Raw genomic sequence first — 12,739 nt, 5'->3', positions numbered from 1 at the left:
TGAAGTCTGTTGTGGATGAGAGAGCTTGGGAAGTGAGTCAGTTGTTGTTCGCTGATGATACAGCTCTGGTGGCTGATTCATGCGAGAAACTGCAGAAGCTGGTGACTGAGTTTGGTAAAATGTGTGAAAGAAGAAAGTTAAGAGTAAATGTGAATAAGTGCAAGGCTATTAGGTACAGTAGGGTTGAGGGTCAAGTCAATTGGGAGGTTAGTTTGAATGGAGAAAACTGGAGGAAGTAAAGTGTTTTAGATATCTGGAAGTGGATCTGGCAGCGGATGGAACCATGGAAGCGGAAGTGAATCATAGGGTGGGGGAGGGGGCGAAAATCCTGGGAGCCTTGAAGAATGTGTGGAAGTCGAGAACATTATCTCAGAAAGCAAAAATGGGTATGTTTGAAGGAATAGTGGTTCCAACAATGTTGTATGGTTGCGAGGCGTGGGCTATGGATAGAGTTGTGCGCAGGAGGGTGGATGTGCTGGAAATGAGATGTTTGAGGACAATGTGTGGTGTGAGGTGGTTTGATCGAGTAAGTAATGTAAGGGTAAGAGAGATGTGTGGAAATAAAAAGAGCGTGGTTGAGAGAGCAGAAGAGGGTGTTTTGAAATGGTTTGGGCACATGGAGAGAATGAGTGAGGAAAGATTGACCAAGAGGATATATGTGTCGGAGGTGGAGGGAACGAGGAGAAGTGGGAGACCAAATTGGAGGTGGAAAGATGGAGTGAAAAAGATTTTGTGTGATCGGGGCCTGAACATGCAGGAGGGTGACAGGAGGGAAAGGAATAGAGTGAATTGGATCGATGTGGTATACCGGGGTTGACGTGCTGTCAGTGGATTGAATCAGGGCATGTGAAGCGTCTGGGGTAAACCATGGAAAGTTGTGTGGGGCCTGGACGTGGAAAGGGAGCTGTGGTTTCGGGCATTATTGCGTGGCAGCTAGAGACTGAGGGTGAACGAATGGGGCCTTTGTTGTCTTTTCCTAGTGCTACCTCGCACACATGAGGGGGGAGGGGGATGGTATTCCATGTGTGGCGAGGTGGTGATGGGAGTGAATGGGGGCAGACAGTGTGAATTGTGTGCATGGGTATATATGTATGTGTCTGTGTATGTATATATATGTGTACATTGAGATGTATAGGTATGTATATTTGTGTGTGTGGATGTGTGTGTGTGTATACATTGTGTATGGGGGTGGGTTGGGCCATTTCTTTCGTCTGTTTCCTTGCGCTACCTCGCAAACGCGGGAGACAGCGACAAAGCAAAATAAATAAATAAAATATATCAAACAAAAAAGTAAAGGCTCACATGAGCCTGTAAAACTCATCTAGCTTTAGATTTACTAAATCATGAGGTAGTATTTCTTTAAAATATGATCAATTTGCACAGGAAGATTTGTCAAAATCGTAACTTAAAAATAAAAGAAGCCAGCCATATATATCAAACAACTAATAATCAAGTATTTGAGGCCAATCTGCCATGAAACAGATAAGTTCTGGCTATTTGTAAAAAAATTTCTATTTCCAGTAACAGGTGTCATCTTAGATGGTGGTTGAGGTTGCAATATACATGTAATATTGAGGTTGCTGTATACATGTAATTTTGAAAGGGATGACCCCTAATCCATGTTTGTTCATCCATGGCCCATCCTTGTGAAGTTTATTTCAAATTGGCCTTGTGATTTCTAAAGAAATTCTTTGCTAGGTAGTAGTTGATAGGCAGCAACCACCCAGGGAGGTATACCAATGGTACTACCCACCTTGGTGTTGGGAAGGTTAGAGGCAGCTGTGTAGTGAGCCAGCCCTTCTCTGACCCAGGTAGTTGTCTTTTATTTTCTCCCTCACCCACATATGGACTGCTGGCACTCTGTCCACAGACATACAATCTCATCTTGTCACTTATAACACTTGACAACATTTCACACATACAACTCATTCTTTGTAACTCTAGATTTTCTGGCAGCAAGTGCTATACGATTGCCCTGCCTTCTGGCAAAAGTGAGAGCAATATATACAAGTAGTAGCTAAGAACATTAGGCAGGAGCACTCAAAGAACCGTTAGGTAGTAGTAGCAGACAGGAGCATTAGGTAATAGTAGTAGGTTAGAACATTAAGCAGGAACATTAGGTAGAAGTAGTCATTAGGAACATCAGGGAGGAGCCTCTGGAAACACTGCCCCCTGTCTGTGGCCTGTTAAGGTAGAGGCACTAAAGGATAAGAAGTGGCACTGAAGTTCACCAGTTATCAAGACTTTTGCAATGGCCACCCCCTTGAGGAAGTTCCCAGAGGGAACAGGCATCAAAGATGCAGATGAATAGACAGAGAAGGTTCTTAAGTGATTTTTGACTAATGAGATCATACTTGTGTACTCAGTAAAGTTAATAGAACAACAGATCTAACAGAAAAATTTATATCACATGCTAAACCACTCTAATCACTGTGGCTGTAGTTGAAATTTGAGTACATTCTACTTTAAAAATGAAGAGGTTAAAGCTATTTGAGAAACTTCTTTCTTCAATAACAGGGAACATCTTAAACAGAGGTCGAGGTCACTGAACACATTCTGAAAAGTGACCACTTAAGGCAAATTTGGTTCATACTGGCTAACTGGTTTCCATAGAGAAGACCAAAATGTGAGAATTTAGTGGACAGAAAAGTTTTAGTAACAGTGGCCATCATGGAGGGTGGCTGGAGTCACTGGTCACAGTTTGTAGAGAAATCAACCAAAGACTATTTTTTCCAAGTCTGGCTCAAATAAACCTAGTATTTTACTCATTTGAAACGAAGTTCATGGATAGAATATTTCTAGTCACAGCAGCCATTTTAGGTGTTGGGGTCACCAGATGCAGTTTTGAAAATGGACCATCGAAGAACCATCTTATTAAATCACTTCATAATAGAAAGAGGATGAAGTAGTTGATGTGGAACAACATAATGCCATTATCAACATTATCTCTCTTGAGTACCGTGTTCAGCTGACCACTTTCTCGATGACCGTATGCAACATGGCGGTGACGTGGTTGTGGACGAGTCCAGGCTTGGCGGCCCGCCAGAGCTCTCATTCCGCTGTCGTGTGGGGCGAATAACGAACTCGGCCTGACTGATGATGTCCTCTCCCCGGCCAAGTATTCACCATACTGGCCCACTGATCCTCGGTCGGGGTCACGTCTGGCCCTTTTATCTGGCCTGGCCAGCAGCTGTAGCTCTTCCTAGCCAGCAAACCACTGCTGGACAACCCTTGGCTGTATGAATGTGGGCAGCGATCGTGGACAAACACACTGGGGTCGAAGAGTAGGAGCGGAGTGAGGAAAGTCCTTCTTACGCAGGGAGAGGAGAAATGTCAGCTAAATAAGGAGACATATCTGCACATTGGACCTTTCCTTCAACTTGGTCAAGCGTCCCCTACACTAGGCACAGACCTCCACATACATACGCAACTACTTCATCCTCACATTACATTATCTCATGAATATATTAATATCGTTAATTAGACTCCAGTCAATCAGAAAAATCACAATATCTGCATGAAACACAAGCGTAGTCTGAGCTCAGTATGAAATATTTTAAATGGTTTAGAATTCGCCTCTCATGCTATACCGATAATGAATATACTTTTCATATATTTTAGCTGAGACGGCACGGACAGCTGAGGCCCTAATCAAGACCTTTTTTAAAGGGGAAGTAAATGTTTATAGTTGTGTTACTGGAGTGATAGTTTTCATACATGGTGCTTTGACAAGAAAATAGTGAAATTGGAAAAAATGTAGCTTAGACATTGAAGCTTATTGATACAGTGGTTAAATTGATGAGAACTACTATTGACGTTTGTGTAAATAAATTAAACATTTCCTTTCCATAGCCAGAGGTTGAACCATTATGTGACATTCATTTTTTCATTTATTTCAAGCTAGAAGTTTCAGTTTTCTAAATTGTTTCTTACATTTTTCACATGTATATATATGTATGTGTGTGTGTGTGTATATGTGCGTGTGTGTGTGTATGTGTGTGTATGTGTATATATATATGTATATTATCCCTGGGGATAGGGGTGAAAGAATACTTCCCACGCATTCCTCGCGTGTCGTAGAAAGCGACTAGAGGGGACGGGAGCGGGGGGCCAGAAATCCTCCCCTCCTTGTATTTTTTTAACTTTCTAAAATGGGAAACAGAAGAAGGAGTCACGCGAGGAGTGCTCATCCTCCTCGAAGGCTCAGATTCGGGTGCCTAAATGTGTGTGGATGTAACCAAGATGTGAAAAAAGGAGATAGGTAGTATGTTTGAGGAAAGGAACCTGGATGTTTTGGCTCTGAGTGAAACGAAGCTCAAGGGTAAGGGGGGAAGAGTGGTTTGGGAATGTCTTGGGAGGAAAGTCAGGGGTTAGTGAGAGGACAAGAGCAAGGGAAGGAGTAGCAGTACTCCTGAAACAGGAGTTGTGGAAGTATGTGATAGAATGTAAGAAAGTAAATTCTCGATTAATATGGGTAAAACTGAAAGTTGATGGAGAGAGATAGGTGATTATTGGTGCATATGCACCTGGGCATGAGAAGAAAGATCATGAGAGGCAAGTGTTTTGGGAGCAGCTGAATGAGTGTGTTAGTGGTTTTGATGCACGAGACCGGGTTATAGTGTTGGGTGATTTGAATGCAAAGGTGAGTAATGTAGCAGTTGAGGGAATAATTGGTATACATGGGGTGTTCAGTGTTGTAAATGGAAATGGTGAAGAGCTTGTAGATTTATGTGCTGAAAAAGGACTGATGATTGGGAATACCTGGTTTAAAAAGCGAGATATACATAAGTATACTTATGTAAGTAGGAGAGATGGCCAGAGAGCGTTATTGGATTACGTGTTAATTGACAGGCGCGCGAAAGAGAGACTTTTGGATGTTAATGTGCTGAGAGGTGCAACTGGAGGGATGTCTGATTATTATCTTGTGGAGGCTAAGGTGAAGATTTGTATGGGTTTTCAGAAAAGAAGAGTGAATGTTGGGGTGAAGAGGGTGGTGAGAGTAAGTGAGCTTGGGAAGGAGACTTGTGTGAGGAAGTACCAGGAGAGACTGAGTACAGAATGGAAAAAGGTGAGAACAATGGAAGTAAGGGGAGTGGGGGAGGAATGGGATGTATTTAGGGAATCAGTGATGGATTGCGCAAAAGATGCTTGTGGCATGAGAAGAGTGGGAGGTGGGTTGATTAGAAAGGGTAGTGAGTGGTGGGATGAAGAAGTAAGAGTATTAGTGAAAGAGAAGAGAGAGGCATTTGGACGATTTTTGCAGGGAAAAAATGCAATTGAGTGGGAGACGTATAAAAGAAAGAGACAGGAGGTCAAGAGAAAGGTGCAAGAGGTGAAAAAAAGGGCAAATGAGAGTTGGGGTGAGAGAGTATCATTAAATTTTAGGGAGAATAAAAAGATGTTCTGGAAGGAGGTAAATAAAGTGCGTAAGACAAGGGAGCAAATGGGAACTTCAGTGAAGGGCGCAAATGGGGAGGTGATAACAAGTAGTGAGAAGGAGATGGAGTGAGTATTTTGAAGGTTTGTTGAATGTGTCTGATGATAGAGTGGCAGATATAGGGTGTTTTGGTCGAGGTGGTGTGCAAAGTGCGAGGGTTAGGGAAAATGAGTTGGTAAACAGAGAAGAGGTAGTAAAAGCTTTGCGGAAGATGAAAGCCGGCAAGGCAGCAGGTTTGGATGGTATTGCAGTGGAATTTATTAAAAAAGGGGGTGACTGTATTGTTGACTGGTTGGTAAGGTTATTTAATGTATGTATGACTCATGGTGAGGTGCCTGAGGATTGGCGGAATGCGTGCATAGTGCCATTGTACAAAGGCAAAGGGGATAAGAGTGAGTGCTCAAATTACAGAGGTATAAGTTTGTTGAGTATTCCTGGCAAATTATATGGGAGGGTATTGATTGAGAGGGTGAAGGCATGTACAGAGCATCAGATTGGGGAAGAGCAGTGTGGTTTCAGAAGTGGTAGAGGATGTGTGGATCAGGTGTTTGCTTTGAAGAATGTATGTGAGAAATACTTAGAAAAGCAAATGGATTTGTATGTAGCATTTATGGATCTGGAGAAGGCATATGATAGAGATGCTCTGTGGAAGGTATTAAGAATATATGGTGTGGGAGGCAAGTTGTTAGAAGCAGTGAAAAGTTTTTATCGAGGATGTAAGGCATGTGTACGTGTAGGAAGAGAGGAAAGTGATTGGTTCTCAGTGAATGTAGGTTTGCGGCAGGGGTGTGTGATGTCTCCATGGTTGTTTAATTTGTTTATGGATGGGGTTGTTAGGGAGGTGAATGCAAGAGTTTTGGAAAGAGGGGCAAGTATGAAGTCTGTTGGGGATGAGAGAGCTTGGGAAGTGAGTCAGTTGTTGTTCGCTGATGATACAGCGCTGGTGGCTGATTCATGTGAGAAACTGCAGAAGCTGGTGACTGAGTTTGGTAAAGTGTGTGAAAGAAGAAAGTTAAGAGTAAATGTGAATAAGAGCAAGGTTATTAGGTACAGTAGGGTTGAGGGTCAATTCAATTGGGAGGTGAGTTTGAATGGAGAAAAACTGGAGGAAGTGAAGTGTTTTAGATATCTGGGAGTGGATCTGGCAGCGGATGGAACCATGGAAGCGGAAGTGGATCATAGGGTGGGGGAGGGGGCGAAAATTCTGGGAGCCCTGAAGAATGTGTGGAAGTTGAGAACATTATCTCGGAAAGCAAAAATGGGTATGTTTGAAGGAATAGTGGTTCCAACAATGTTGTATGGTTGCGAGGCATGGACTATGGATAGAGTTGTGCGCAGGAGGGTGGATGTGCTGGAAATGAGATGTTTGAGGACAATGTGTGGTGTGAGGTGGTTTGATCGAGTAAGTAACGTAAGGGTAAGAGAGATGTGTGGAAATAAAAAGAGCGTGGTTGAGAGAGCAGAAGAGGGTGTTTTGAAATGGTTTGGTCACATGGAGAGAATGAGTGAGGAAAGATTGACCAAGAGGATATATGTGTCGGAGGTGGAGGGAACGAGGAGACGAGGGAGACCAAATTGGAGGTGGAAAGATGGAGTGAAAAAGATTTTGTGTGATCGGGGCCTGAACATGCAGGAGGGTGAAAGGAGGGCAAAGAATAGAGTGAATTGGAGCGATGTGGTATACCGGGGTTGACGTGCTGTCAGTGGATTGAATCAAGGCATGTGTATGGGGGTGGGTTGGGCCATTTCTTTCGTCTGTTTCCTTGCGCTACCTCGCAAACGCGGGAGACAGCGACAAAGCAAAAAAATAATAGAAAGATGTTATCATATTCACAACATGATGTATATAAAATCATAAGGCAATCATTCATGAACATAAGCATACAAGAAAAAAGTGCAAGACAAAATAGTGTCACAAAATGTTTACTGTATTACTGTAAACATTTATGTGCCAGCAGAGGTGTGAGGGAGTAAGGGTGTGTTGATGTATGACCGAATCTCACAGGGATCATAGTATGGCTATAACACGTTACTTCATTTTGCTCTTATTCATTTATTACATGTAACAGATTTTTGTATTTTTTCTTATTCACTGCACTTATGTTTATAATACATACTCTTTGAAAAAAAAGCTTGACAGTAAACCAGAAATGCATCTTATATTCTGACAGTGAATGGGTTAAAGTCCACTGCATATCCTATCACCTGTTGCATCCTCCTCCTATTTTGTTTTCTTCTGCTCTGCATGGTGTCTGACTTTTCCTTTATTATCATATTCAAAATCACTCCGCATTGTTTTCTTATATGACCAAACATGATAGCAGGCTGTTATCATCATCAGAACATCACAAAATCTCATTTGAATACATTATGTAGTATGCAGGGGGTCCAGGAGGAGTACCACATTCTACTACCTAAAAGAGTTATGCATGCTTTACCTTCTCCAGACATTCCTATCTTTATAAAATTTCAATGCTCCTCCACATCTGTGATCCCTCTTAACCAAAGTCCCTCTATCTATCCTTCCATCCAACTCTTGGTTTCTCCCTTTCTCTCCAACATTTCACTGCACTGGAAGGTACAGAAAATATTAAATATCCATGAACTGTATTGTACTTCCTCCGCTAGTCCACAAATGGACATTTATATTGGCTATTTGTGCAGTATTTCCTCCACTACTCTAAAGGACGACACTTATGTTGGCTATTCAAGACTCCTTCACTGCTGAATGTGATTATATTCTCCTCAAGAGTATCATCTGAGCACATACAGCAGCTCCTTTCTTATGCTACACTTTCTCTTGGCTTAAAACAACTTCGTACTTACTTGTATCATATGTTCTTTCAAAATCACAATAGAAAATGCTCTTGCCCAAAACATGTCCACTAAAATGTAATATAATATGACTGTGCTACTGGAAGAGCTGTTACATCTCCATATTTGAATTAGGCTGAAACTAATGTATTGCATTTTGGAGAGAAAATCAAAATGACTTAGTAAATACATTGTGCACTCAACAACTGAAACAATTAAGTATACCATAATAACACAGTTCTGATATGAGGCCTTTCGCATATCAGTATAAGAATTGCTACAAATAGTATCTCATATATCAAAAAATTAATCAATACATTTACCTATAATGAAGTGATATGTAAATGCTATTTGTGATTATCTACAACAATAAAGAAACATATATATAATGGAAAAGAAATACCTTGGTGAAGGAGGTCTTGGTGGTGGGGGGATGTCCGACAAACTGTCATCAAAACCATCATTCATGATGTCTGGTTTATTTTTCACATCCGAGTTAAGCTTAGAATGTTCTTCTGCCTTTCGTGCAGCCTCCTGAAGGAGTCTGGTCTCATTATTTAAAGCTTCTTTTCTAGCAGCACTCTGAGCAGCCTTTAGGAGTTCTCGTTGCGCCTCCCGGTGAGCCCATACACTAGCTCCCTGCTGCTCCAAAAACAGTTCAAGCAACGTGCACTTGCTATCAGCTAAGTGGGTCGGTGGTTCAGATTTCACTGACAAAGGATCTGATCTCCTATGTGGTTTTGAGTCTTTGTCACGAGAGCCAGGATAATCCCTAAAGGAATCACTTTTATCTATATTTGGAGGAGGTGCTGACTGAGTCCGTACACGCTCTGTTCCATTTATGTGATGTTGGTTCAGTTTTGTAGGTGTGGGTTCAGATAACCGATCAGGAGTACCAGCCATTTTTCTACTTGGTCCTCTTTTTTCTGGCCTTCCAGGACCAGATGTAGATTGATGTCTTCTTCTCATAGATGGCAAAGAATTGAATTTATCATGACCATGCCCTGCTCTTCTTGAAGTCCTCTTAACGTCATTTAAAACTTCACTGACACTCTCATACACGTTAGTCATATCTTCCAATTCAAACTCCCCACTATGCCTTGGTGTAACAGTACGCGAACTGCCATGGCTACGTTCACTTTTATATCCATCATCTCTTTGGACTCTACCTGTTTCTGTTTTAGGACTTTCGCTTCTAGGTCTCTCCTTGTATCCACCAACTGTATGTTTAGCACTTCTGTCTTCTCGTGGTATCCTTCCAGTGGTAGCAAAGCCACCCCTTTTTAAAGCTTCTCGAAGACCAGGTAATGGATCCTGAAACTCTTTAGGAGGTGGTGGCAAAGGTACTTCTTCATAAACATGAGGATCCGATCTATTATTGTTATTAACTTTCTGTAGTGACTGTGACTTCTTAACTTCTTTTCTATGTGGACTTTTTCTTTGTTTCATCTGCAGCTGGTCATTAGAAGCAGATCTCTGCGTGGCTTCCTTCCCACCTGCCTTGTGACCCTGAGTCCGAGATTCTGACCTGCTTGTCCTTTGATTTGCTGGGCTTCTTGATCCTTGCTTACCTTTGTACTTGACTCCCGGTATAGTTTTTATAGGTGTTTCATTCACAGGAGTCTTTGGAGTTTGTGGTCCATTGACTTTTCCACCGTTGCTTTTTGTTCGGTTAGTTTTTGTACCATTCACTTTTGTTCCATTGGATTTGGCTGCATTGCTTTTCGTTCCATTGGAATTTGAACTATTACTACTTACTCCATTCGTTTTGAACTGGGCAGTGGAAGTTGCTGAAAGCATATCTTTAATAGGAAACTGTTTTATATCTAAATCAGGACTAATTTGACCACTTGATGACCCTGAGCTCTGTCTACTAGAATTTGATACCCATCCGCTTTGTTCCGATGTAATATCACTATTAGAGGAAGAGTCTTGCTGCAGAATTAAAGGTTTGGGATTGTCTGGTGTCTTTTTAACTGGTGATGTCATTTTCTTACTTAGTATTACTGGTTCAACCTTTTCTCCACCAATCTGTAATAATGTGGAATCTGATGCAGATACAATGCCAACTTCAACATTTGAAAGAACTGGAGGATTGCGGTCTAATCTCACTGGTCTAGTTGGTGGGACTAATGGCCCATTACGGTTTATCTCAGATGAAGATTCTGTATCCGAGGCCAAAAGGTCTGGCATGGACTCTGTGATTCCTGGAGATGAAGCATTTGCTACTTCCCACAGGAAAGAGGGCATAGATAATGTACTCTGGGAGTGTCTCATGAGCTGATCCCCTCCACCCCCACTCCCGCTGCCAGGTGTGTGAGCACCAAGATTATAAGGCATGCTAAGAGAGGGCTCTAGTCGACGGTATTTCAAAAGAACAACATTCTCTGCAATGGCATTTGCCTGGGCTCTTTTACTTTTATGATTACTCGAGCTATTAGATCTAAGCTGCTGTGCTCGCTGTATCAATTTCAATTTAAACTTTGCTCTTTTATATGCTGACCCTTGATTAGCTGGGAGCCGTAATTCTAATTTCAAGTTATTTTTCAGTTTTTCTTTTAAACTGTTTCTGGGCATTGGAAGTTTATGAGTTTTTGGTGGAATGGGAGGCTTGAAATCCTTTGGCATCTTGTCTGTTCGTGGAGGCAATGGAGGTTTATCTTCAGAATCTGATTCTTCTTTATTTCCTGAACCCTCAGAACATTTAGAACCCTTTGATCCTTTAGATGCCTTTGAAGCTAATGTCTTTTCATCACTTTCAGATCCACTGCCCAGGGTATGTTTACTGCTCCCACTCCCACCACTGTGAACTGAGGATACTCGTGAATCATTGCTGCGTGATCGGCCCTCTCCACTTTTAGTACCTGCCTTAAATGTTCCCTTGGATTCTTTACTAGGTGCACTTTCTTTTTCAATCACATAACTTTGACCAGAAGTCTTTACACCCTGTGTCTGGGACTTATTGTTCTTTGCAACATATTTTGAGGTCTTTCCTTCATTATTGCTTGTCCCACGTGATTCATACCCACTTGTACTTGGCGCTTTTGAGTCAAATGTAGTACTGGTAAGTGATTTATTATCATGACTTGTGAGTGACTTGGAGTCGTGATTTACATTTGATTTTGCCTCAAGCTGTGAGATGATTGAAATGTGAGATTCCTTTGCAGCAGATTTCAGACCATTACGAGTCTGAGGCTCAGGTCTGGTGACATCAGGAGGGATCACTTCCCTCTTCCCATTTTCTGCTTCTAACTGATCCATAGCTAGCTGGATATCTGTTGTACTGAGATAATTTTCTGAAATAAAGAGATTGTGTTAAAACTAATTCAAAACAGACCAAAACTCATTATGAAAGAGTGAAACACTGTCAGTGAAGACAAGAACATCTTACAGTACTTGTCTTTTAGTCAAAAAAATTGGTAAAAATTGTGTGAAATAGTAAAATCTTTATTTCTTTAAATATGATTTCATTGGTGATTTGCAAGTAAATTAAACGTGTTCTTGAAATACGATATCATAAATCATTATTATACCTGAGCTAGAATTTCTAAATTGTTCTAGGAGAGAGATCCATTTCTGGAGGTGAATTCTGATATGAAAAGAATAAGAAAATGGTCTGTCAGGTGAAAATCTCTACACAAAACAAAAAAGTCACTTTCTTCATCTGAAAATAATAAAAAATTAGCACTTTCTTGGTGAAAGTTCTATTCCCTACAATCTTGTGAGACTAAATATTAGGTCTTTAGGTCATCTTTTATATCAAGGGCCCAAACAGCTAAAATATGGGAATAATAAATAAAACATCTCATGAAAAGACTAAAAGGATGAGACTTCATTAATGAATAACAGTCTAAAGGCTAATCCTAGGACAGACTCATATTACTCAGCTGGCATTCTGAAGATTCTCTTGAAGATACATGTATGAAAAGCTAAAAATATACACAAAGTACTAACCAGGCTCACCAGGCACAACAGAGAATATCCAGACAATCTTAGTGAAGTCCACTAAGTGGTGATTTTCTATCATTTGTAGTCCAAATATTTGAAGATTCAATTTGCACAAACACAGTATGGAGTAAGAATAATAAGGAAAATATATTACAAGTGCTCAAATTACAGAGGTATAAGTTTGTTGAGTATTCCTGGTAAATTATATGGGAGGGTATTGATTGAGAGGGTGAAGGCATGTACAGAGCATCAGATTGGGGAAGAGCAGTGTGGTTTCAGAAGTGGTAGAGGATGTGTGGATCAGGTGTTTGCTTTGAAGAATGTATGTGAGAAATACTTAGAAAAGCAAATGGATTTGTATGTAGCATTTATGGATCTGGAGAAGGCATATGATAGAGTTGATAGAGATGCTCTGTGGAAGGTATTAAGAATATATGGTGTGGGAGGCAAGTTGTTAGAAGCAGTGAAAAGTTTTTATCGAGGATGTAAGGCATGTGTACGTGTAGGAAGAGAGGAAAGTGATTGGTTCTCAGTGAATGT

At 41.1% G+C, this 12,739-nt stretch overlaps 1 protein-coding gene across 1 annotated transcript in view; it reads right to left on the bottom strand.

Moving 5' to 3' along the window:
• Window positions 1–12,739, bottom strand: part of LOC139758941 (uncharacterized) — a 222,005-nt gene that overhangs the window by 48,360 nt on the left and 160,906 nt on the right. Inside the window, exon 15 of the mRNA XM_071680756.1 lies at window positions 8,655–11,547. Coding sequence (XP_071536857.1) covers window positions 8,655–11,547 — 2,893 coding nt within the window. The remainder of the gene's footprint in view (window positions 1–8,654; window positions 11,548–12,739) is intronic.

The sequence above is a fragment of the Panulirus ornatus genome, chromosome 32, assembly GCF_036320965.1.
Source record: "Panulirus ornatus isolate Po-2019 chromosome 32, ASM3632096v1, whole genome shotgun sequence".
NCBI lineage: Eukaryota > Metazoa > Arthropoda > Malacostraca > Decapoda > Palinuridae > Panulirus > Panulirus ornatus.
Note: the sequence above shows the minus strand (reverse complement) of the source record. Positions and strands in the feature narration are given on the sequence as shown.